The sequence below is a fragment of the Opisthocomus hoazin genome, chromosome W (genome assembly GCF_030867145.1).
Source record: "Opisthocomus hoazin isolate bOpiHoa1 chromosome W, bOpiHoa1.hap1, whole genome shotgun sequence".
Taxonomy (NCBI): domain Eukaryota; kingdom Metazoa; phylum Chordata; class Aves; order Opisthocomiformes; family Opisthocomidae; genus Opisthocomus; species Opisthocomus hoazin.
The window spans coordinates 38,269,491-38,295,818 of record NC_134453.1 but is presented as its reverse complement, the minus strand read 5'-3'; the positions used below and the strand labels follow the sequence as shown (position 1 = coordinate 38,295,818).

The 26,328-nt window shown below is 47.1% G+C and overlaps 1 protein-coding gene across 2 annotated transcripts in view; it reads right to left on the bottom strand.

The window, feature by feature from the left end:
• LOC142365680 (E3 ubiquitin-protein ligase UHRF2-like) overlaps positions 1 to 26,328 on the bottom strand; it is a 144,736-nt gene that overhangs the window by 69,605 nt on the left and 48,803 nt on the right. For both annotated transcript variants that reach the window (XM_075446731.1, XM_075446730.1), the window contains one exon: positions 8,022 to 8,284. In XM_075446731.1, the coding sequence (XP_075302846.1) occupies positions 8,022 to 8,284 (263 nt within the window). The remainder of the gene's footprint in view (positions 1 to 8,021; positions 8,285 to 26,328) is intronic.

Here is a 26,328-nt window from a genome sequence, read left to right as displayed (position 1 = left end):
CCTGGCCAGGGATGGGGGCATTGACAAGGCCATTGGGAAGAAGGAACAAATCCTCAGCCTCTGGAGGAGACTTCTGTCAGGCGTGAGGGAGAGGTACCCCTTCAGTGAGGATTTTCTATGCTATCCTGGCAAGTGGACCAATATGGAAAGGGGTATTCAGTACTTGAGGGAATTAGCTGTGCGGGAGCTGGTTTACTGTGACACAGACGATGAGCAGGTACCCACAGACCCAGATGAACTCCAGTGCTCACAATCCATGTGGAGGAAGTTTGTGCGGAGCGCACCCTCCTCATATGCCAACTCACTGGCAGTTGTAAACTGGAAAGGTAAAGACGTACCAACAGTGGACGAGGTGGCTGTCAGACTCCGGCAATATGAGGAAAGTCTCTCTTCCTCCCTTGTCTCAGCTGTGGAGAAACTGGCCCGGGAGCTGCGGCAAATCAAAGAGAACATGTCCTACTCCCCACCTGTACGGGCCAGTGTCTCAGCTATTAGGGGCAAGCGTTTCCCTGCTCAGGAGAGGGAATACAGAGGCTACACACCACGGGGCACCCTGTGGTTTTACCTGCGTGACCACGGAGAGGACATGAGGAAGTGGGATGGAAAACCCACCTCAAGTCTAGAGGCACGAGTACGTGAGTTGCAAGGTAAAAAAATCACAAAAGGGGACTCTGTTAGGAAAAATGCCGCTCCAGTTTCCAAAAGCCAGCTCTCCAGACCAGGTAGACAGTTTGACCTTGATTCCGATCCTCTGGAGGGGACCTCCAAGTCATTTTTACAGCAGGTGAGCAGCAATTTCTCTGACGAGGATTAGAGGGGCCCTGCCTCCAGCCAGGTGGAGGAAAGGGACAACCGTGTCTATTGGACGGTGTGGATTCGGTGGCCTGGCACGTCAGATCCACAAGAGTATAAAGCTCTAGTGGACACTGGTGCACAGTGTACTTTAATGCCATCAGAGTTCAAAGGGTCAGAGCCCATTTGCATTTCGGGAGTGACAGGGGGGTCCCAAGAGCTGAGTCTACTGGAGGCTGAAGTGAGCCTCACTGGGCAGGACTGGCAGAAGCACCCCATTGTAACTGGCCCCGAGGCTCCGTGCATCCTTGGGATAGACTATCTTAGGAGAGGCTATTTCAAGGACCCAAAGGGGTATCGGTGGGCTTTTGGCATAGCTGCTGTGGAGACGGAAGAAATTAAACAGCTGTCCATCTTGCCTGGTCTCTCGGAGGATCCTTCCGTTGTGGGGTTGCTGAGGGTTGAAGAACAACAGGTGCCAATCGCGACCACAACGGTGCACCGGCGACAGTATCGTACCAACCGAGACTCCCTTCTCCCCATTCATCAGCTGATCCGCCAGCTGGAGAGTCAAGGAGTGATCACCAAAACTCGCTCACCCTTTAATAGTCCCATATGGCCAGTAAGAAAATCTACTGGAGAGTGGAGACTGACAATAGACTACCGTGGCCTGAATGAAGTCACACCACCGCTGAGTGCTGCTGTGCCAGACATGCTAGAACTTCAATATCAGCTGGAGTCAAAGGCAGCCAAGTGGTACGCTACAATTGACATCGCTAATGCATTCTTCTCCATCCCTTTGGCAGCAGAGTGCAGGCCACAGTTTGCTTTCACCTGGAGGGGCATCCAGTACACCTGGAATCGACTGCCCCAGGGGTGGAAACACAGTCCCACCATTTGCCATGGACTAATCCAGACTTCACTGGAAAAGGGTGAAGCCCCAGAACATCTGCAGTACATCGACGACATCATTATATGGGGCGACACAGCGGAGGAAGTTTTCGAGAAAGGGGAGAAAATAGTTCAGATCCTTCTGAAAGCCGGTTTCGCCATTAAGCGAAGTAAAGTAAAGGGACCTGCGCAAGAGATCCAGTTTTTGGGAATAAAATGGCAGGATGGGCGCCGTCAAATCCCAATGGATGTCATCAACAAAATAGCAGCTATGTCTCCACCAACCAGCAAAAAGGAAGCACAGGCCTTCCTGGGTGTTGTGGGTTTTTGGAGGATGCACATCCCAAATTACAGCCAAATTGTGAGTCCTCTGTACCACGTGACCCGGAAGAAGAATGATTTTGAATGGGGCCCTGAGCAACGACAGGCATTTGAACAAATTAAACAGGAGAAGTGGTGGTGATCAGCTGGACAATGGGGGACCTGGGCATGACGTAGATGGTATGGAATAAGGGGTGGATAATGTCCTGGGTTTGGCCAGAACAGGGTTAATTTTCACCGGACTCCAGGAAGGGGCACAGCCGGGGGGTGGGGGCTGACCCCACCTGGCCAAACAGAGCCCGGTATTCCATACCATGTGACGTCACGCTGGGTTCCGGTGGGGGGGGGCGGCGCGGCGGGAAGGCACTCGCGGCTTGGGCGGGCGCAGCGCCGGTCCGGTTTCGGGAGAGCGGCTGTTCGTGGTACGGTTCGTGGTTGTGTTTTCTCCTTATTTGTATCGTTGTTGTTCCTGTTTTCCCTCTGTTTGCTGTTCTGTTAAACTGCCCTTATCCCGACCCACCAGTTTCTGCCTCTTTCTTTCCATTCTCCTCCGCACGCCGGCGGGGGGAGGGGCGGCCGCGTGGCGCTTTTGTTGCCGGCGGCAGCCGAAACCAAAACATGGCATTAGCCCAGTTGAGAGCTGCCAAGATGGCCGTCAAGATGTGCTCTGTGAGGAGAGGCTGGGGGACTGGGCTTGTTCAGTCAGGTGAAGGAAAAGCTTGGTGGGGGGATGGTGATGGTGGCAGCTAATAGCAGCCTTTCAGTACCTGCAAGGAAGTTGGTAGGATGTCTTAGCGTGATCTTCTCCCTGATCCCTGTTTGCTCGGACAATTTCTCTCTGTTCCTCCCAGGCTACCTGTCCTTGCTTCCACCCTCTGCAGGCTTCCTTTTTGTGCTTGAGTTTGTCCAGGAGCTCCTTGTTCATCCATGCAGGCCACCTGGCATTTTTGCCTGACTTCCTCTTGGTCAGGATGGCTCCTGAGCTTGGAGGAGGTGATCCTTGAATATTAACCAGCTTTCTTGGGCCCCTCTTCCCTCCAGGGCTTTGTCCCATGGTACTCTACCAAGAGGGTCCTGGAAGAGGCCAAAGTCTGCTCTCCTGAAGTCCAGGGCAGTGAGCTTGCTGTGCGCCCTCCTCGCTGCCCTAGGGATCTTAAACTCCACCATTTCATGGTCACTGCAGCCAAGGCTGCCCTCCAGCTTCGCATTCCCCACCAGCCCCTCCTTGTTGGTGAGAACAAGGTCCAGCATTGCACCTCTCCTCATTGGCTCCTCTATCCCTTGGAGAAGGAAGTTATCATCAATGCATTCCAGGAACATCCTGGATTGCTTATGCCCTGCTGTGTTGCCCCACCAACAGATATCGGGGTGGTTGAAGTCCCCCATGAGGACCAGGGCTTGTGAACGTGGGGCTGCTCCTATCTGCCTACAGAGGGCCTCATGCGCTCGGTCTTCCTGATCAGGTGGCCTGTGGCAGACCCCCACTATAATGTCACCAGTCCCTGCCCTGTGTTTAATCCTGACCTATAAGTTCTTGCTCGGCTCCTCATCCATACCCAGGCGGAGCTCCATGCACTCCAGTTCTCTTCACCAGCTTGGCAAGCCTCTGACCGAACATGCTCTTCCCTTTCTCTGTCAGATGGGCCCCATCAGCCCCCAGTAGACCAGGTTTCTCAAAGGTATTCCCATGGTCTAAGTAACCAAACCTCCACCTGAGCACACCTTTTGCAGGCAGGTCTGCTGCCTGTCCCTGGCCCAGGAGAAAGGTCTAGGCTCTGCCTGCAGTCTGAGATCTGCACTGCAGCCTCTCCCTTCAGCAGCTCTGTCCGGGTGGAGGCATCGGCCACCGCTGGGATAGGTGGTGCAGACCCCCCAGCCAGAGCTGCAGCCTTTGCTCTCAGGCGAGTGCCCAATATTCTGCCTTGAGGGTCAGGTAGGATGAGTGCCCTTGACCTGTGCAGATGGTCACAGAATGGTGCCTGGTTGCTGGGTTATGCATACTGCAAGTCTCCCACTTGGCCAGTGGAATGCTGCTCCTTCAAAGAGGTGCCCTCCCTGCGTGCCCTTCCTCGTGAACTGCCGCGCAAACTGCCATGCCACGCCCTGTTTGCCCGCTCTGTTTGCAGCGCTCCCTAGGCTGCTTTCTGTAGACGTGGGGGTGGTCGCCGTTGCTCTGGCAATGCCCAGGCCTCGTCAGCGTCTCTCTGAGAGCTGCCGGCTCCTGGCGGGTGTCTCCGCCGCACTGGCGTTTGCCTGCCTCAGGAAAACCCCCTGTGCACCAAGGTCTGCCGCTCCACTGTGGATCAGAACGGCTCCAGAGCAACTCCCCTAGGCGACTCAGTCTATGACTTATGACAGTAGAGGGCTTCATGTTGAGATCAAGGGTGAATGGCTTTCCAGTATCTCCTGAATAAACATCACTGAGTAGTCAGTTCCAGACATAAACAGAAAGAAAATAAATGCTTGATTCCCCCCCCCCCCCCCCCTTTTGTGTATATGCGTTGTCAGACTGGACCTGCCACAACAGCTGGGTATCAAACAATCTTTGCCGTAACACAAAGTCTCAGAAACAAAGCATAGGTCTACTCCACGTTCCCAACCCCATCTCAAAACATTACAACAGACTTGTCCTTCAGCTGTAGCCGCCTTGGTGGACAGTTTTTCTAGACTAGATAATAAAACAAGCAGTGAAGGAGAACCAGTCTAGATACTGAGATGATCTCAGTGAGGATCTAAGCAGCTGTCAATCTGTGTCAGAGGCAAACCCCACAGTCTTCTCCATAATGTAAGAAAGACATTTTGATGGCTTTATGGGCACCGGGCTTATGGTCTCCATCTGCAGGTTGCTTGTCAGAGACATGCAGTTTCCCAAAGCAGAAAAAGCAGCTGCTTCCATCTCTGGCAGGAATGCTCCTGTTGTGGGCAAGGAGCTTAAAGCCCTTCAGCCAGGGTGAAATCATCTGCTGTAGGAGATGGAAGGAAGGAGAAATGAGCTACTTCATTGAAGAATGCAGTAAGAAAAGAAAAGGCTTGGTAAGAAAAGGCTGTCAAGGTGGATTGGTGTTACACAGCGTAGCCCAAACCTAAGCATCCAGGAACAGCAGCCATGCACAGAAGAAACAGGAACTAATAGTAGAATATGAATCTCAAAGAACAAGCACAAAGAGATGGCAAATAGGGTAAGAACATCTGGAGCTGAGAACTGAAGGATGCACAGTACACACTACCCTATTTATCCATGTATTCTTCGTCCCTTGTGTTTGATACGTGTGCTCTACAGATATTAAAAAAACAAAAAGACTAGTGTCTGAAGCCAGTGTTATGAGTGCATGCACAACCACCCACCATGTGAATGTGCACGTTAACTACCACTCAAAGAACAAAGAAGTGGGATGTTGAAAGGTAAATGCAAAGTGTCACAAATGATGCCTTGTGTTTTGTCATATGTAAGCCGTTAACTTTTACCAAAGTCTCTATTAGCTGATAAATGCATAGATCTTGCTTGCTGGAAAGTTATTTTAAAACTTTTCTCCCCGTAAGCTCAAACTTTTAGTGTTTCAGACCAATCAAGTAAATGACCATGACGTAAGCAAAATTAGATAAGACATAACGTTTTCAGACGGTCGCTGGCTAAGAACACAAACCTGTGACAGATTGTGTTATAGGAAGACTAAGATGATTGCGTCTACTGGAAATGCTAGATCTTAAGGTACACATGAAGTAAAAGCGACGTTTTGTAAGCATAGGTACACCTTGACTATACTTGACTATACCATAGGTACAGCTTGACTATACTTTTTGCTTCACAGGTGGCTTCTCCCTCGAATCTCTAACTCACATAAAATGACACTATCTACAAAAGAGGAAGATAATTTAACTCCAATAATTACAAACACACACAAATTTTTGCCCTTTGCTCAATGTCCTGGTTTCAGCTGGGATAGAGTTAGTTTTCCTCTCAGTAGGTGCTGTGTTTTGGATTTAGTACGAGAAGAATGTTGATTGATGTTTTCAGTTGTTGCTATGAAATCAAGGACTTTTTCCAGTTTCTTGTATTCAGCTAATGAGCAGGTGTGCAGGAGCTGGGAGGGAGCATAGCCAGACAGCTAGCCCAAGCTAGCCAATGGGAATATTCCAGGCCATAGACATCATGCTCAGTTTACGAATGGGGGTTGGCCGAGAGCAGGAAGCTATCTGCTCTTCTCATTTCCATGAGTTTGGATCGTCTGCTGCTGTCTGGGAGTTTGAACTTTTTTTTTAGGGGGGGGGGGGGGGGGGGGGAATTTCGTGAAATTCACGATTTCCAGGGTTCCATGATCACTGTTTGGGGACTGGCTGTGAATCAGTCATCGAGCTGTGAGAAAAATTGTATTGTATATAGTTTGTTTTGGATATTCATTATTAGTAGTAGCATTATTAGTAGTATTTCCTTTGTTGTCTTATTAAAGTGTCTTTATCTTAACCCACGAGTTTCCCCTTTTGTCCATTTCTCCTCCCCATCCTGCTGGGGGGGAAGGGGAGGGGTGAGCGAGCGGCTGTCTAGTGCTTAGTTGCCGTCTGCTGGGTTAAACTACGACACTCAATTAAGTACTTCTGTGATGTTACACGATTAACCTGTCTTAGAACCAGGTCTTTGAAAGCATACCATGATGCATATCTATCATTTTATAGACAATTTTTATTTTTCTTTTTTAGAATAGTTCAGTTGAAAGGGACCTGCAACGATCATCTAGTCCAACTGTAATGATACTGGGTGACTAAAGTTGTGAGAAAGTTCTGAATTTAAGCATTTCAGTAATTTTTTGCTTTCAACACTGTAGCTATCATTTTTTTGTGTGTGTGGACAAACATATCTGCAGATAAAAAAATTGATGGTTGCAGATATAAAACTGCATTCAAACTCCATGTTGAGACAAAAGCTATATTATCCTCCAAGGTAAGTATATAAGGAAAAGTTGTATCTAGTATTGTCAAGAGCAGCTAAAAGATGTTCAGCTTAAGCCTTCTACATTCTTGGTTTTTCCCTAGCAAAACAGGTTTAAATTATAATTATTAAAAACAACAAAACTTGAAATTGATACTTAAAAAAATATTTTGAAAACTTGAATTGAATTTATCCTCAAGAAGACTTATACTGAATATGCTTCTGTGTAAAGTAAACGTATGTTCCTTTACCTTTAATCTCACATGCCAAAGTGCGATATTTTTGTTGTTCTCTGTGATAAAACATTCTCATTGGTGCCATTGGTTTAGAAGCTTAGGTAGCTGCTTCAGCAAATTAAGGCATCATTAAAAAGCTGGGATCCAATTTATGTGAATGCATCAGTGCAAAAGCTGGTGATGAGAAATCCCTGCAAATCCCACTGAGTTTACAGCACAAAGCCTCTACTCTAGCACATCTGTTGTAGGTTCTGAAATTTGCTTGTACCACAGATTTTAAAAAATAAAAATAAAAAATCCCTTTGTACCCTCACTCCAGCTCAGAACTGATTTTATGTTCCCAGTCACTAGATTCTCTACAAGAAACCTCTGCATCAAATGCAGACCTGTCATCTCATGCATAAATATAAATTTTGTTTTAAGAGTAAAACAATTCAAGCACCAGAATTTGCTCCCATGAAACAATTGTTTAGACTTCAGTGGAAGGAACTGAACATGAGCAGAGTAGTTTTTAAAGAAAATATTAACTTATATTTTACACAGAAAAACAAGTACAGAAAAATCCAATGCATAGTTTCTTTCCTTAGAGATAGGGATTCCAAGTTTCATAAAGTCAAGATAAAGTTAATACTTCACAGGAATTTGTGAATAAAAGAAAAAAGGAGAAAAACCCTCATTACTCTCAGAATATTCATTATATCTGACTGAAAGACATTATGGCTTTTTAGTATTTCTTTCCTTGGTTGCAATATTGAACTTGCTCTCTTTGATTCTAAGTTTCTTCAACAAAATTCTTTGCTTTATACACACCAAATCATAACATATGATGTCCTCAAAATAATATCAGAAACACTTACTCATCATACTTGATATGATAAATAGCTTCTTCATCAGTGTCCGTGCAGTCTGAGTAAGATGTGGATGGTGTACTGTCCAAATCATTTGCACTCTCTCTAGAATGATCTTGACTTAAGTTTCCATTAGTCCTTTTGTAAGAATTGCCACTCTTTACTTGAGCTTTACCATTCTTATGTCTTTTTGTTGCTCGAGTAACATTTTCTACATGAGCTTCAAACCAGGCTCCAATGCTGACATCACGGGCATCCACCAATTCGTTTATCTAAAAGGAAAATTTGATAATTAATATTTATTTTCTATAATCCTGGTTAAGAACAGAAAGGAAAACTGACTAAACAACTGTCAGCGAAAAAAATTCTACACTGCTGATTGCAACTGGTTTGGGCTTGGGTAAGTTAGAGCAATGTTCAGTCATTCAAGTGTTGCGCTTTAAGTATTTTATTCCTCTACTCATTTTAATAAGATCTGTTATGAACACAATTTATAAGAAATATGTTTTTTAAAGTTGAGGCTGATTTTTTTTTTTTTTAACCTCTTTCCACTGAACTTTTTCTTGCTTCATGGAATCGTTCCTTATGACTAAAATAAGCACGTATACTTAAAATATTAGCCCACAACCAGATTTTAAGATTTCCCTGGACTTCCAAATTGGAATTATTACTTAACCCTGATTCTTTTTTGACTTGCACTACTGCTGAATCCTTCAATGTCTGAGGAAGGAGGGGGGAGGGAGATGGGCTCTCCAAGTCTAACAAGGCTGCTATCATAACCAGTTGAGACTGGTACTTCCATAAGTCTTTCAACTGTAAGAAACAGAAGTCTCTCATGACTCTGTTCCTTTCTGTGCTCACAATAGTGCTGGTAGTAAGTTATGAAACTACTCTGTTGTAGAGCATGTTTCATTCATTCATTCTCCTAACGCATTTTCTCAAGCCTTCAACTAATTAAATACATATTACTACAACAACAGAAGGTTTTTCCTGTGATTCGAGTTAAACCACTGAGGTATCACAGGATCACAGAATGTTAGGGGTTGGAAGGGACCTCTGTGGGTCATCTAGTCCAACCCCCCCGCCGAAGCAGGGTCACCTACAGCAGGCTGCACAGGACCTTGTCCAGGCGGGTCTTGAATATCTCCAGAGAAGGAGACTCCACAACCTCCCTGGGCAGCCTGTTCCAGTGCTCCGTCACCCTCAGAGGGAAGAAGTTCTTCCTCATGTTCAGACGGAACTTCCTGTGCTTCACTTTGTGCCCGTTGCCCCTTGTCCTGTCGCTGGGCACCACTGAAAAGAGTCTGGCCCCATCCTCCTGACACCCACCCTTCAGATATCTGTAAGCATTTATAAGGTCCCCTCTCAGCCTTCTCTTCTCCAGGCTAAACAAGCCCAACTCCCTCAGCCTTTCCTCGTAGGAGAGGTCCCCTAATCATCTTTGTAGCCCTCCGCTGGACTCTCTCCAGTAGCTCCTGCTTCAGTTACACAGGCATTCTTTTAAAAACTGTAGTGTATAACCAGCTATTTTCTTTGAAATATTAGCTGGATTAAAATAGTACGAACCCCCCCACTTAAGGAACACCTTCATACACTGCACACCAAGTATAAGATAACATTATTGCAATAGAACTCCTATGGAGCCATACCAAGTGAAGAAGATAAGGCACACGGAAAAGGACTTTAAGATGAAAAATTTAAAGTAAATTCTAAAAATGCTCAGAATAGGTTCAATTACTGTAAAATCAAATTGGGGGAACTACTTTTCATGCTCATTTTGGAAATAATATTTTAACAGGAATGTTTCACAGATGTATTTTTAGTTTTACTTTATTGGCAAAACACCCTTTTCTTCTATATTTTTGTACATAAAGAAGGAAATTTACCTTCTAAAGACCATCTAAATGTCCCTTTAAAAAACCCCAAACCAACCAAACAACAAACAAATGAAAAAAAAAAAACCCAACAGAAAAAATTGAGCCCAAAAGATAAAACATTAACATAGCAGCCAACCTCAGGGCATGAACAAACTTGTTTTACGACACTATGGTGCACACAAGAGAACTGTGCATTTCCAAAATGTTTAATAAGCAGTCTCTGTACTGATACATAGACAGAACAGTTACAAAACTCATTTTTCTGGGATAAATTTATAAGGCTGAATTGCTTCAGGGGCTGTATTATGTGTTTGCAATTTTTTAAAATGAGGGCAGTTTAATTTGCTACAGATGCATATGGTTTAATTTATAGCCTTAATCAAGCAGCAAGACAGCGACAGAGATGGATATTTATTCTTACTACACCCAAAGACAAGCATCTATAAACAAAATGACATGAATGATATTATCAGTATTTAAACTGAAGCAATCATTAGGTAATTTGAAGCACAAATGAAGGCAGTTCCTAAACTAACAAATTTACCAAGCGATAGAGGGTGAAAGGTAAGAATATAATGCATAAAGTATATCTCATATTGAGCCTCTTTCTTCTTACTTTTCGCACGCTTCCTTGGAAAAAAACATTGAAAAAATCAACCCTTTCCTTTTTTCCCCCCCGTGTAAAATCCCGGCATCCAATTTAAATATTTATTCTCAACTCCCACGATATTAAAGGTATACCTTTTTAAAAGATAAACATATAATAAACAAATGAAAGCTCCACCTTGTTTTAAGTCAGTCTGTTGACCTATTTTAAACATAAGGAGTGGGTATTTCTGTAAGGAAACCTCAGGAAAACATCCCGATGTAACCTTAGGCGTTTCAATTAGTTCTAGCTTAAAGTGATTTGCAACTTCCTCCTCCTGAAAATTCATTTCAGACACAGATATTATTGAGGTTTCCCCATCTGCAGCTACTTCTTGAGACTAGCTACAAAGATGACAAAGCAGCCATGTTATTAAAGCCAAAAACCATTAGAGCCAGAAAGAAGTAAGTCTCCTGCGATTGTTCCTCCCAAATGCATCTTTCTATACTGTGATGCTCACACTTGGACAACAGACTTCCCAGCCTTGTAGAGAATAAAGGCAAATAATTAAAAGTATAAACCCTTGAGGACCATATCACAGTTCATTTTATATACCATCCTATTTATACCTGATGTACTAAAGATGTAGACAATAGCAGAGGGGTTCAAAGAAAAACCAAGGCATTCAGAAGAGGAATGTTAGTCAGTGGTATAACAACAAAGCCTTTTTAATCAGTAACTCTGTTATGAATACCATTTGAATTGGTAAATCAACATGGACACTTTAAGCTTAAAGGCAGCCACTGATACGGAGAGCTTTAAACTAGACTTAGCAGGGGAAGGGGATGCGGTTTTGAGCAACAGAGAAGATCCAGGGGCTGCTGGTGTATTAGGAACCAAGAGGGAAACACCTGTGAAATACCACAAAGGAATTGGGGCTTGTCCCTCTATAAAGGTGAGAAAGTAGGTGGCCCAGCTGAAGTGCCTCTATACCAATGCATGCAGCACGGGTAACAAGCAGGAGGAGCTGGAAGCCACTGTGCAGCTAGAAAGCTACGATCTGATTGTTGCCACTGAAACATGGTGGGACGAATCGCGTGACTGGAGTGCTGCAATCGATGGCTATAAACTGTTCAGAAGGGACAGGCAAGGAAGGAGGGGCAGGCGGGTTGCCCTCTATGTAAAAGAATGGATTGACTGCACAGAGGTGTCTTTGAAAAACAGCGATGGACAGGTTGAGAGCTTATGGGCAAAAATTAGGGGCCAAGCCAACAAAGGAAACCTTGTGGCTGGCGTTTACTACAGGCCGCCCGATCAAGGGGAGCCTGTTGGTGAAGCGTTCTTACTTCAACTATGGGAAGCATCGTGCTTGTGGGCTCTGATCCTGCTGGGGGACTTCAATCACCCTGACATCTGCTGGAAGAGCAGCACAGAAAGCTGTAGAGCGGTCCAGGAGACTCTTGGAGTGCATCGAGGACAATTTCTTAATCAAGGTCTATCCAAGGGATGTGAAGAATCACAAGAAGGGCTTCTACAGGTACGTTGGCCAGAAAAGGAAGACAAAAGAAATTGTACCCCACTGATAAATAGGACAGGGGATCTGGTGACAACTGATGTGGGAGAAGGCAGAGATACTCAACAGTTTTTTTGCCTCAGCTTTCCCTGGCTCTTCCTACATCTCTCAAGTCCCTGAATCTCAAGGCAGGCACTGGGGGAATGAAGTCCTTTCATACCCATCGTAGGACAAGATCAGGTTCGAGACCACCTGAGGAACCTCAATGTACATAAGTCCACGAGACGCGACGAGATGCATCCCAGGGTCCTGATGGAATTGGCTGATGTAGTTGCCAAGCCACTCCCCATCATATTTGAAAAGTTGTGGCAGTCAGGCGAAGTCCCGAGTGACTGGAGAAAAGGGAAACAGAATCACAGAATCACAGAATCACAGAATAGTAGGGGTTGGAAGGGACCTCTGTGGGTCATCTAGTCCAACCCCCCCGCCGAAGCAGGGTCACCTACAGTAGGCTGCACAGGACCTTGTCCAGGCGGGTCTTGAATATCTCCAGAGAAGGAGACTCCACAACCTCCCTGGGCAGCCTGTTCCAGTGCTCCGTCACCCTCAGAGAGAAGAAGTTCCTCCTCATGTTCAGACGGAACTTCCTGTGCCTCAGTTTGTGCCCATTGCCCCTTGTCCTGTCACTGGGCACCACTGAAAAGAGCTTGGCCCCATCCTCCTGACACCCACCCTTCAGATATTTGTAGGCATTTATAAGGTCCCCTCGCAGCCTTCTCTTCTTCAGGCTGAACAAACCCAGTTCCCTCAACCTCTCCTCGTAGTGGAAATGCTCCAGTCCCCTCACCATCCTTGTAGCCCTCCGCTGGACTCTCTCCAGTAGCTCTTCATCCTTCTTGAACTGGGGAGCCCAGAACTGGACAGAGTACTCCAGATGAGGCCTCACCAGGGCAGTGTAGAGGGGAAGGAGAACCTCCCTTGTCCTGCTGGCCACACTCTTCTTGATGCACCCCAGGATCCCATTGGCTTTCTTGGCAGCCAGGGCACACTGCTGGCTCATAGTTAATCTGTCGTCCACCAGGACACCCAGGTCCCTCTCCGCAGAGCTGCTCTCCAGCAGGTCCACCCCAAGCCTGTACTGGTGCATGAGGTTGTTCCTCCCCAGGTGCAGGACCCTGCACTTGCCCTTGTTGAACCTCATCAGGTTCCTCTCTGCCCAGCTCTCCAGCCTATCCAGGTCACGCTGAATGGCAGCACAGCCTTCCGGTGTATCTACCACACCTCCCAGTTTGGTGTCATCATCAAACTTGCTGAGGGTACATTCTAACTCTTCATCCAGGTCGTTGATGAAGAAGTTAAACAAGACTGGGCCCAGTACTGACCCCTGAGGGACACCACTTGTCACCAGCCTCCAACTAGACTCAGCGCCGCTGATGACAACCCTCTGAGTTCTGCCATTCAGCCAGTTCTCTGTCCACTTCACCGACCACTCATCCAGCTCACACTTCCTCAGCTTCCCCAGGAGGATATCATGGGAGACTGTGTCGAAACATCGCACCCATTTTTAAAAGGGGTAAAAAGGAGGGCCCTGGGAACTACCGACCACCTCAGTGCCCGGTAAAAATGATGGAACAGATCCTCCTGGAAGTTATGATGAAGCATATGGAACACAGGGAGGTGATTAGGGACAGCCGACATGGCTTCACCAAGGACAAATCGTGTCAGACTAATCTGGTGGCCTTCTACGATGGAGTGACTGCTTTGGTGGACAAGGGAAGAGCTACGGATGTCATCTACCTGGACTTCTGTAAGGCCTTTGACATGGGCCCCCCACAATATTCTTGTTGCTAAATTGGAGAGATGGGTTTGATGGATGGACTCTTAGATGGATAAGGAACTGGCTGGATGGCCACATCCAAAGAGTTATAGTCAACGGCTCAGTGTCCAAGTGGAAACCAATAATGAGTGGTGTCCCTCAAGGGTCCATACTTTTATGGTCGCTTCTCCATTTTGTTCTAATGGACAACACAGCAAGTTTGCAAAGAAATAAATAGGGTTAAACTAGAAAATCTCCCTGTGGTTTCAAATTTCTAATTGGCTTTATCTTTCTTCAGGAAGCCATTTCTGATTCAGGGGTAAACATATTTGAGAATACACAAAATGTTGCTAGCATTGTGTCTGAGTATATGAACCCTCCTGAAATCTGCAACACTGGATATCCCAGTGCAGAGACACTTCAGTGATTCTATAGGAGTCAACTTGGACACAGCCCAGTTAAGAAGTTCTGCTTTGACACTGCCCCCAAGGTACGCCTACAAAATCAGATTATCCAATATGGGTAATTTCTCAAGCCTGTCAAGGTCCCTCTGGATAGCATCCCTTCCCTCTAGCGAATCAACTGCATCACTCAGCTTGGTGTCATCCGCAGACTTGCTGAGGGTGCACTCAATCCCACTATCTATGTCATGGATGAAGATATTAAATAGTATTGGTCCCAGTACAGACCCTTGAGGAACATCACTCGTTACTGTTTTCCTTTTGGACATTGAGGCGTTGACTGTAACTCTTTGGATGCGGCCATCCAGCCAGTTCCTTATCCGTCTAAGCCAAGATCTGGAAGTAATGAGCAAGAGAGATTACATTTGGTGGTGGGTTCACCTTGGCTGGCTGCCAGACTCTCTCACTCCCCCTCCTCAACAGGATGGGGGGAGAAAATAAGACAGGAAAGCTCATGGGTCGAGATAAGGACAGGGAGATCACTTACCAATTACCGTCACGGCCAAAACAGACTCGACTTGGGGAAAATTAATTTATTTTATTGCCAATTAAAATAGAGTAGGATGGTGAGAAACAAAGACTGAAACTAAAACATCTTCCCCCTACTCCCCCTTCTTCCCAGGCTCAACATCACTCTTTTCATTCCCGACTAGTCTACCTCCTCCCACCCCGAGCAGCACAGGGGAGAATGGGGAATATAGGGTTGTGGTCAGTTCTTTGTCTCTGCCACTCCTTCCTCCTCACACTTTTCCCCTGCTCCAGCACGGGTCCTCCACGGGCCACAATTCCTGGCAGGAAAACCTGCTTCTGCATGGGCTCTCCACAGGTTTGTGGCTATGGCATTTTTCTTCCCAAGCAACCGTTACGCATGCTGAGACCCTGTTTTCCAGGAAGTGGCAGGACATCTGCCCGCCAATGGGAAGTAGTGAATAAATTCCTCTTTTTTGCTTTGCTTGTGCATGTGGCTTTTGCTTTCTCTATTTAACTGTCATTGTCTCGATCTAGAAATCTTCTCACCTTCCTTCTATTTGTCTCCCCATCCCACCAGAGAGGGGAGTGAGCAAGAGGCTGGGTGGGTGTTTGGCTGCTGGCCGGGATCAACCCATGGCAGCCCTTTTTGGCACCCAACATGGGGCACGAGATAACGACAGTTTTGATCTGAGCGTGCTATAGCTGTTGTAGTTGTTAATTGGCAGGCTCCTGTGCTGGTCACAGAGCTTGCTCGTTTTACTGTATAATAGAGTTTAGGGCTTGTTAGTGGCTGCTTTCAACTCGCTGTTTGCTGTGCTGCTTATTTCTCTATTTCACTGTGCCCGGGAACATTTTGATAAAAGCAATGGCCATGTACTTGGGCTGGCGTATGGCTCTGGTAATTGATGTCATTCCTGTGCTGGGTGGGCTACCTTGTGGGGAGAATGAGGGATTACATCTCCCTCTTCTCCTCTGGGATTCATGCAGCTGGCTCTGTTGCATGGGCTCCCGAGGTTCTTGTACATCCTTATGTAAGCTGTTTGATTCTGTTATCTAACAAACATCGTTGACTTTTTGTTGAGTATGTGGAACCTGGTTTCATCCTGGCATAAGAGGAAACAACTTGTTGGTGAGGCCACAGAGAAACATAGACTCATAGAATAGTTTGGATTGGACAGGACCTTTAAAGGTCATCTACTCCAACCCCTCCCTGCAATGGCGGTTGACATGCCCTGGCGGTCAACATGTCCTGAGGCGGTGGATCCCTGAGTGGCAGGGTGTGTGGGAGGATTTGGGCAGATGCCTAAGGTGGTTATCACCTCTGATAGCCTGGGATTTTACGCCTGGACAGGCATGTAATTGGTGCACCACTTGACAGAAGGGTGCCTCGCACCCAGCAGCTCCTAGCACTGTATTGGGGCATGGCCTGTGCCTATTGAGCCTGTGTTCAGCACCATCAGAAGAGCACGGGAAGGAGGGCCTCTACATCTGAGGACACAGTGGTTGAGAGAGGGACCCAAACCCCAACTACAGTAATTGCCCCAGTAGTCGAAAAGAAACACTGGATGTGGAGGTTGACAGATCCATACCATTGATTAGTAAGGGAGGAGGAGAAGGAGGAGGAGGAAGGGTCTGATCAGGAAGCTGGTTCTTCGACAAAGAAACAGGAGGAGGAAGTGACAGACTTCACCCAAGAGGCAGAAACCACATGGTCCCTAACCCTGAGTGAACTTCGAGATCTGCAGAAAGATTACGGCCTTCAGCCAGGTGAACGGATTGCTCTGATACAGGGATACTGGGGCCAACAGTCAGGAATTAGAGGGTGAGGAAGCCCAGCAGCTGGTATCCCTAGCTAGGGACTGGCAAGTTGACAAAGAAATTGGAAGAGAGGTGACAATTCTCAGCCTCCAGAGGTGGCTCCTGTCGAGCGTGAGGGTGAGGTATCCCCTCAAGGATGATCTTGTAAATTACCGAGGGAAGTGGACCATTACTGAGAAAGGCATCCAGTATCTGAGAGAATTAACGGTGGTGGAAGTCGTCTACAGTGACCTGGACAGCAACCAGGTCTCCAAAGATCTGGATGACATCCAGTGTACACAGGCCATGTGGAGAAGGTTTGCCCGTAATGCACCGGTGTTGTACTCCAACACCCTGGCAATGATGGACTGGCCAGACTTCAGTATACCAACTGTCGAGAGACTGTCCCACCAGCTCCAGCATTTTGAAGAGAATCTCTCATCCCCCTCATCCCCGCGGGCCAGCGTCTCGGCTGTCAGGGGCGCCCCACGGAGCCAGCCTCTCCTGGCCAGAGGGAAAGGGAGCCCCAAGCGCATGCTGCGTGGCACCCTCTGGAATATCCTGTGTGACCAGGGGGAGGACATGAGGAAGTGGGATGGTGAGCCCACCTCAAAGCTAGAAGCCCACGTACGTGACTTGCGGGGGAAGACAGCTGCTAAGAAGAGGCCATCCAAGAAGGCTTTTGTTCCAGGTGCTGTTGAGATGGTAGAAGGCAACTGGCAACCAGCAATCCCCCAGATGCAGAAGAAGGACTGAGAATGCCTCTCCTCTTGATTTTGGTGAAAGGACTTCTGGTCTGACACCACAGGAGTCAGATAGTGAATACTCCAACGAGGAATAGAGGGTCCCTGCCTTCAGCCAGACAGAGGAAAAGGATGACTGAGCGTACTGGACTGTATGGATTCGATGGCCTGGCACATCAGACCCACAGGAGTATAAGGCTCTGGGTGGACACTAGTGCACAGCGTACCCTAATGCCATTGGGGTACAAGGGGGCAGAACACATCTGGATTTCTGGGCTGACAGGGGGATCCCAATTGTTGTCTGTGTTGGAGGCTGAGGTGAGCCTAACAGGGAACAAGTGGCAAAAGTACCCCATTGTTATCAGCCTGGAGGCTCCGTGCATCCTTGGCATACACTACCTCAGGAGAGGGTACTTCAAGGACACAAAAGGGTACCAGTGGGCCTTTCATGTAGATACCATGGGTACAGAGAAGACTAAACATCTGTCTACCTTGCCCAGCTGTTCAGAGGATCCCTCTGCTGTGGGGTTGCTGTGCGTCAAAGAACAGCAGATGCCGATTGCTACCATGACGGTGCACCGGCAGCAATATCACATCATCCAAGACTCCCTGGTTCCCATCCATGAGTTGATTTGTCGACTGGAGAGCAAAGGGGTGATCAGAAAGACTCGCTCACCCTTTAGTAGTCCCATACGGCCAGTGCAAAAGTCTGACAGAGGGTGGAGGTTACCAGTGGACTATCGTGGCCTGAACAAAGTCACACTGCCATTGAGTGATGCTGTACGGGACATGCTAGAACTCTTATATGAACTGGAGTTGAAGGCAGCCAAGTGGTATGCCACAACTGATATTGTCAATGCATTTTTCTCGATCCCTTTGACAGCAGAATGCAGGCCACGGTTTGCTTTCACATGGAGGGGTGTCCAGTACACCTGGAATCGACTGCCCCAGGGGTGGAAGCACAGCCCTACCATTCCTCACGAACTGATCCAGACTACACTGGAACAGGGTGAAGCCCCTGAGCACCTGCAATACATTGACGACATCATCGTGTGGGGCAACACAGCGACGGAAGCGTTTGAGAAAGGGAAAAGAACAAGACCATTGAGGCCATCACACAGGTCACCTATGAATGCAAAACATGCACCGCAATGAAGCGAGCCACACGAGTAAAGTGTCCCTGGCTGGGATATCGATATGGCGAGGCCTGGTAGATTGACTGTACTGCCACAAACTTGCCAAGGCAAGCACTGTGTGGACGAAACTACTAGGTGGCTAGAAACATACCCTGTAAACCATGCCACTGCTCAAAACACCATCCTGGGCCTTGAAAGGCCAGTTCTGTGGCAACAGGACACCCCAGAAAGAATTGAGTCAGACAATGGAACTCATTTCCGAAACAACCTCATAGACTCCCGGACCAAGAAACATGACATTGATTGAGTGTATCACATCCCCTATCACCCACAAACCTCTGGAAAGATCGAACGATATGACGGACTGTTAAAGACTATGCTGAGAGCATTAGGTGCTGGGGAATAGAAGCACTGGGATGTAAAATTAGCAGAAGCCCCTTGGCTGATTAACACCAGAGGATCTGAGTACTGACCTGGTCCTGCCCGAACACAGCCCCTACATATTGTGGGAGGAGATAAGGTCCCCATAGTGCACACAGGGAAGTGGCTGGGAAAGGCAGCGTGGGTTGCTCCTCCCTTGGGAAAAGGAAAACCCATTTGCAGGATTGTCTTTGCTCAAGGACCCAGGTGTACTTGGTGGGTAATGCAGAAGGATGGGGAAACCCATGCACCCACCACCATACACAAAATCCTCCATTCCTTCACGTGGCACATCTACCTTTAAATAAAAGTAACTCAATGATTAGCAGATTCTTAAGCCAATTGTCACAGAGTTATTTTACAATGAATTTGTGTTCTATTCTCTATTTTTTTTTAAATCAGTCTTCTTTACAGGAGTATTCTATGGCTATAGACTCTTCTATGGCTAGTAATGCCACCTTTAAATCTGCAACTAGAACACCACAGAATCACAGAATCACAGAATGGTAGGGATTGGAAGGGACCTCTGTGGGTCATCTAGTCCAACCCTCCTGCCGAAGCAGGGTCACCTACAGCAGGCTGCACAGGACCTTGTCCAGGCGAGTCTTGAATATCTCCAGAGAAGGAGACTCCACAACCTCCCTGGGCAGCCTGTCCCAGTGCTCCGTCACCCTCAGAGGGAAGAAGTTCTTCCTCATGTTCAGACGGAACTTCCTGTGCTTCACTTTGTGCCCATTGCCCCTTGTCCTGTCACTGGGCACCACTGAAAAGAGCTTGGCCCCATCCTCCTGACACCCACCCTTCAGATATTTATAAGCATTTATTAGGTCCCCTCGCAGCCTTCTCTTCTTCAGGCTGAACAAGCCCAGCTCCCTCAGCCTCTCCTCGTAGGGGAGATGTTCCAGTCCCCTCATCATCCTCGTAGCCCTCCGCTGGACTCTCTCCAGTAGCTCTTCATCTTTTTTGAAATGGGGAGCCCAGAACTGGACAGAGTACTCCAGATGAGGCCTCACTAGGGCAGTGTAGAGGGGAAGGAGAACCTCCCTCGTCCTGCTGGCCACACTCTTCTTGATGCACCCCAGGATCCCATTGGCCTTCTTGGCAGCCAGGGCACACTGCTGGCTCATGGTCAACTTGTCGTCCACCAGGACACCCAGGTCCCTCTCCACAGAGCTGCTCCACAGAGAGGAGACGGCTGCAAGCATGCTTCTCTAGTGATTTAAAAGGTATAAAGCACCGTGCGGTATTCAGCAGTAATGATATTTGGGGCAAAAATATCTGCATCTGGTATGAGCAAAAAACCAAGTTCCTAGAATATCAGCAAATGTGCAAACTTAGAGCAAGTCAACTAATCTGCAACAGTGCCCATCTTTGGGGACAAAAAAGATGAGAATTAGCAAAAAATAGCTGACACGCTCAAGTTCTTACACTACCTGACTTAACAGTAACTTATTCGTATATCCCTACCCAGCATTATTGCTTCACTAAGATTTAAAAGCATAACATAAGTTGGAAGACAATTAGTACTTGAGATGCTCTACTTTGTTATAGAAGGAGAGAAAAGCTACAAGAAGGTGTGGTTTCTTTAAGTACACACACTATACTAAAGTTAACGTTACAAGGCGCTCATAACCTGTAAGGCTACATTCTTATAGCCAGCTACTGCAAGGAAGCAGCTATACCCACAACGTAGTACCACTTTCTCCAGCATACCCTTCCCTCAGCAATTAAGATAACACCGTCTGGTCTGTTCCAACTTTCCAAGTTGTGCTAAAGGAATGTCACACATAGAAAATTGAGGATATAGCCAGCCCCAGGTCTATATATGAACAAACAAGGACAATCTGTGCACATTCAAAGGAAATTAATACAATAGACACTTTAAATCCTTACTGAACGCAGTATTACTTATCAAAAAGTTCTTCTTCCCAGTAGTCAGCGCCTACATCACCAGAAATCATGAAAGCATTACTGAAATGAGTCACAAATAATCCCTAAGAATAATTAAGTGTTCAACCTAAAAAACTGGCAATGTTCATGAAAATAAGTACTGCAATTTGTCTCTGAAACAAAGTTTTGGGGAATGGGTGAACAGCAAGTCCCCCAATCAGCTTGACAGGACATTCGATCCAACAACAGTTTACGTAGCAGATTGAGAAAAACTTTTCTCAAAGACGACTCCCCCAAAATGAGGGTGCCTAGGCAATGTATTAAACTAAAAGATATACATTTGGTAAATAATCTGAAATAATATTTTTAAGAACATTTGTCGTCAGTTCATAATTTACATTTGTGAAGTCGACAGGCAAATAATTAGTCAAGCTGTATTTCATATAAGTCAATAATGACTTTCTAAAGGGATATTAGAATACGTACTAAAGCAAGAATAACAGATTTTTTCATTTCCCTAGCTCTTCTAACCCCAGTAGTTTAGAAAACAGTCAAGTTACCTTAGTAATTTCACTTCCATTTTTTCTTCCGGTTTAGCATGCTTCTAAAACTTAGGGCCTCATTAACGTCTTTTGATTGATGCACCACCAATAAACAGCTACACCTGGTGCATCTGCCATCACTCTTTCAGTATACTGAGCATCTACAAGGAAAAGATGACATCTTCCAAACACATGGAAATTCCTAGCCTGTACAAATCATGCAATGATTTTGTTATTTAGTTGCTCCTTAGGGACTGCAGCAGCCCAGAGTGCTGCAAACAGAGCTGTGGCCACTAGCAGGGGCAGTTTGTGCGGTGCAGGGCACCCAGGACGCTGCAGGGGCTGCTCTCAGTTTGCACACAGGAAGGCTGACTCCTGATTAGGGAGGATCCGGCTCACAGAGAGCAGCAGATAGTGACATGGTAGTTGTCACAGCAGTTATTAACATGACTGTGGTAAGATCTGCCCTCAGGCCTCCCAGGTCCCTGAGCATCCTAGCAGAGTCTGGGGGAGTGAAGCAGTAACCACGGTAGAGGAAGAAAGAGTTAGGAATCACTCAGCCCACTTGGACATACACAAGCCCATGGGATCAGATGACATGCATCTGAGGGTGCTGAACGAGCTGGCCAATGTCACTGTGAGGCTGTTCTCTATCATCTTTGAAAGGTCATGGCAATTGAAGGAGGTTCCTCATGACTGGAAAAAGGCAGACGTTACACCCATCTTCAAGAAGGGCGGGAAGGAGGATCCAAGGAACTACAGGCCAGCCAGCCTCACCTCAGTCACTGGAAAGATTATGGAGCAAATCCTCTTAGAAGCCACTTATAAACACATGAAAGACAAGGTGATTTGGAGCAGCCGAAATGGCTTTACCGAGGGAAAACCATGCCTTACCAAGCTCATTGCTTTCTATGATGTGGTGACTGGTTCTGTTGACAAAAGGAGGGGAGTGGATGTTGTATACCTTGACTGAAGAAAGGCTTTTGACACACTCTCTCACGGTCTCCTTATCACCAAATTGATATGATATGGGCTGGATAAGTGGGCAATAAGGCGGGTGGAAAATTGGCAGGACCACTGGGCTTAAAGATCAGTGGTATGAAGTCCGTCTGGGGCCCAGTAACTAGTGGGGTCTCTCAGGGATCACTACTGAAACCAATACTGTTTAATGTCTTCATTAACAACCTGGATGATGGGACAAAGTACACTCTTGGCAAGTTTGCAGATGACACCAAATTGGAAGGAGCAGTCAATGTGCTGGAGGGAAGGGCTGACTTTCAGAGGGACCTTGTTTTGGTTTTGGAGAAACGGGTTGACAGGAACTTCATGAAGTTCAACAAAAACAAATGCCAAGTCCTGCACCTAGGCTGGAATAACCCCGTGCAACAATACAGGCTGGAGGCTGACTGCCTAGGAAGCAGCTCTGCAGAAAAGGACCTGGGGGTCCTGGTGGACAACAAGTTGAACATGAGCTAACAGTGTGCCCTTGCAGCAAAGGAGGCCAACAGCATCCTGAGCTGTATTAGTAACAGTGCAGTCAGCAGTTCCAGGGAAGTGATCCTTTCCCTCTCTTGTCTTGGCACTCGTGAGACCTTATCTGGAGTGGTGTCCACTTTTAGTCTCCCCAGTACAAGAAAGACACGGGCATACTGGAGCAAGCTCAGTTCCTTTTTGGTGCCTGGACATGGCTTCCAGGAGGATTTGCTCTCCAACCTTCCGAGATTCTGAGGTGAGTTTGACCAGTCTTTGTCTCCTTGGATTCTCCTTCTTGAAGATGGGTGTGATGTTTGCGTTTTTCCAGTCATCAGGAACCCTCAGGGTCATCTCATGTGGTTCCATGGACTTGTGTATGTCCAGTTGGCTGAAGTGCTCCCTAACTCAGTCTTCCTCTACTGTGAGTAATACTTCCCTGCCCCAGAGTCTGCCACCAGGCTCAGGGATCTGGGAGACTTGAGGGCCAACCTTACCTGTAAAATACTGAGGCAAGGAAGGCACTGAGTTCCTTAGTCTTTTTGATGTCCTTAGCTATTAGATTCCGTGCTGCAGTGAGCAGTGGGCACGTATTTTCCTTAGCCTTTCTTTTGCTGATGCTGTACTTACAGAAGCCCTTCTTGTTGCCCTTCACATTTCTTGCTAGTTCCAACTCCAGCCAAGCTTTGGCTTTCCTAACTAAAACCTTGCATGTGTCTCCATATTCCTCCTGGGTAGCCATTCCCTGCTCCCACCTTCTGTGTACTTCCTTTTTGTCTTTGAGCTCAGTCAGGAATCCCCTGTTCATCTATGCTGGCCTTCTGCCATGCTTGCTCAACTTCCTGCATGTCTGAGTGGATTATTCTTGTGCTTTGAGGAGGTTGTGTTTTTGAGGGTCAACCAGCCCTCCTGAGCCCTTTGCCCTTTAGGACAGTCTCTCATAATATCCTGCCAAGCAGGTCCTTTAACAAACCAAAATCTGCTCTCCTGAAGTCCAGGGTTGTAATTTTGTTATGTGTCTTGCTCACTTCTTTCAGGATCTTCATCGTGGCTGCTGCCAAGGGTGCCATTGACCTTTACGTCCCCAACCTGTTCTTTGTTTGTGGGTGACAGGTCCATCATCTTCCCCTAATTGGCTTGCTATCTCCATCAAGAGCTTGTATTCAACACACACCAAAAAATTCCTGGATCGTTTTTTGTCCGTTCATGTTGCCTTTCCATCAGATATTGGTGTGGTTGAAGTCCCTCATGAATAGCAGGGCCTGTGATCGTGTGGGCTTTTTCCAGTTGCGTAAAGAAGGCTTCCTCTACTTCCTCTTGATCAGGTGGTCTGTAGCAGACATCTCCCCAGTGTTGTCATTTAATCCCAGCTGGCAACTAAGCACCACACAGCTGCTTTCTCACTCCCCACCCAGTGGGATGGGGGGAGAATTGGAAGTGTAAAAGTGAGAAAACTTGTGGGTTGGGATAAAGACAGTTTAATAGGTAAAGCAAAAACTGCACATGCAAGCAAAAAGCAAAATAAGGAATTCACTCACTACTTCCCATCGTTAGGCAGGTGTTTAGCCATCTCCAGGGAAAGCAGGGCTACATCACACATAACAGTTACTTGGGAAGATATACTCCATAACTCCAAATCCCCCCCCCTCCTTCTTCCCCCAGCTTTTAGTGCTGAGCGTGACGTCATATGGTATGGAATATCCCTTTGGTCTGTTGGGTCAGCTGTCCCAGCTGTGTCCCCTCCCAACTTCATGTGCACCCCCAGCCTACTCGTTGGCAGGGTGGTGTGAGAAGCAGAAAAGGCCTTGATGCTGTGTAAGCACTGCTCAGCAGTGACTAAAACATCCCTGTGTTATCAACATTGTTTTCACCACAAATCCAAAACATAGCCCCATACAGGCTACTATGAAGAAATTTAACTCTATCCCAGCCAAAACCAGTACACTCAGGCATCACCTGTGTTGGTCTGTTCTCTGATGTGTACTCACATTCTCTTGACTGGCTCCTCCTCCACTCCAGGGCAAAGCTGTGTGTGTTTGAGCTACTCCTTTGCACAGAGCACAACCCCTCCCCGCCTCTTGTCCAGCCTGTCCTTTCTGAAGAGCTTCATCCATCCATGGCTGCACTTCATTTATGTGACCTATCCCCCACATCTCTGTAATCCCAATGAGAACAGAGCCCTGCAACCATGCCCAGAATATTTATTTCTCTTGGTTTTGTCATGTGTCCCCCCCCCTCCATGCTGCATGCATTTATATGTAGGCACTTGAGATGGGCTCCGACTTTTGTGCTGCTTTCGCAGGGAAAGTGAGGGCCTACCTGTCCCCTGTGTACTTTCTCCATGCCCCTGTTCCTTTATTTCTCTTCAGGCTTTGGTCATCATGACCTGTCAGACCTAGTTTAAAGTCCTCCTCCCCAAGTTGGCAAAGATGTCCCACTTTGTCAGGTGGTTCTTGTTCCTTCTCAGCAGTCCTCATCAATCAATTAGGATCCCATGGACACTAGCTGTGCAGCCAGGTGTTAACCTATAGGATGCATCTGCTCCTACCGGAGCCCTTTCCCTTCACCTGCAGTACTGAGAATAACACCTGGGCACCCTTGTTCCCAGACCTCTGTTGTCACTTGTGGTTTGGTCTAGGTCTCTTTTTTTGCAGTGTTACCAGCATCCACACAAATGAGCAGTAAGGGGTAATAGGTCAAAGGACTGGACGAGCCTTGGCAGCCTCTCTGTAGTATCCTGTATCTGGGCCTCCAGCAAGCAACAAACTTCCTGTGACAGATCCTTTCCTACAAGAAGACAGAACCAGGCTCTTCACAGTGGTGAGGGATGGGAGGATGAGAGGCAATGGGCATAAGCTGAAACAAGAGAGGCTCTGACTGAATATAGGGAGAAAACTTTTTCACAATGAAGTCAATCAAGCAGTAGAGCAGGTTGCCCAGAGGGGTTGTGCAATCTCTGTCTTTGGATGTTTTCAAGACCTGACTGGATAAAGCCCCGAGCAACCTGGTCTGAATTCAGCACTGACCCTGCTTTGAGCGGGATGTTGGACTAGGGCCCTTCTGAGGTCCCTTCCAACCTGAATTATTCTATGATCCTATGTCTGGTCAGCAGATGGGTCCCCTGCAGAAGGGAGACTCCAACTGCAGTCACCCAATGTTCCCTCTTGGTGCTAATGCACAGCACTATTGGATGTACCGTGGCAAGGTTTTGGTAGCCAGGGGTGAGACTGCAGGGGTGGCTTCTGTGAGAAGATACCAGGGGCTGCCCTATGCCAGACATAGACGGTTTCAGCCGGCTCCACAACGTACCCACCACAGGCCAAAGCTGAGTCAGTCAGCGAAGCTGGTGGCGCCTCTATGAAAGCATATTTAAGAAAGGGAAAAATGCCGCATGGCAGAGAGAGGAGTGAGGAAAAACTGTGAGAAACATCGCTGTGAACACCAAGGGCAGAGAAGGAGTGGGAGGAGGTGCTCCAGGTGCCGGAACAGATATTCCACTGCAGCCCATGGAAGAGACCACAGCGGAGCAGGTATTTCCCTGCAGCCCATGCAGAGGAGCCACGCTGGAGCAGGGCAAATGTGTGAGGAGGAAGG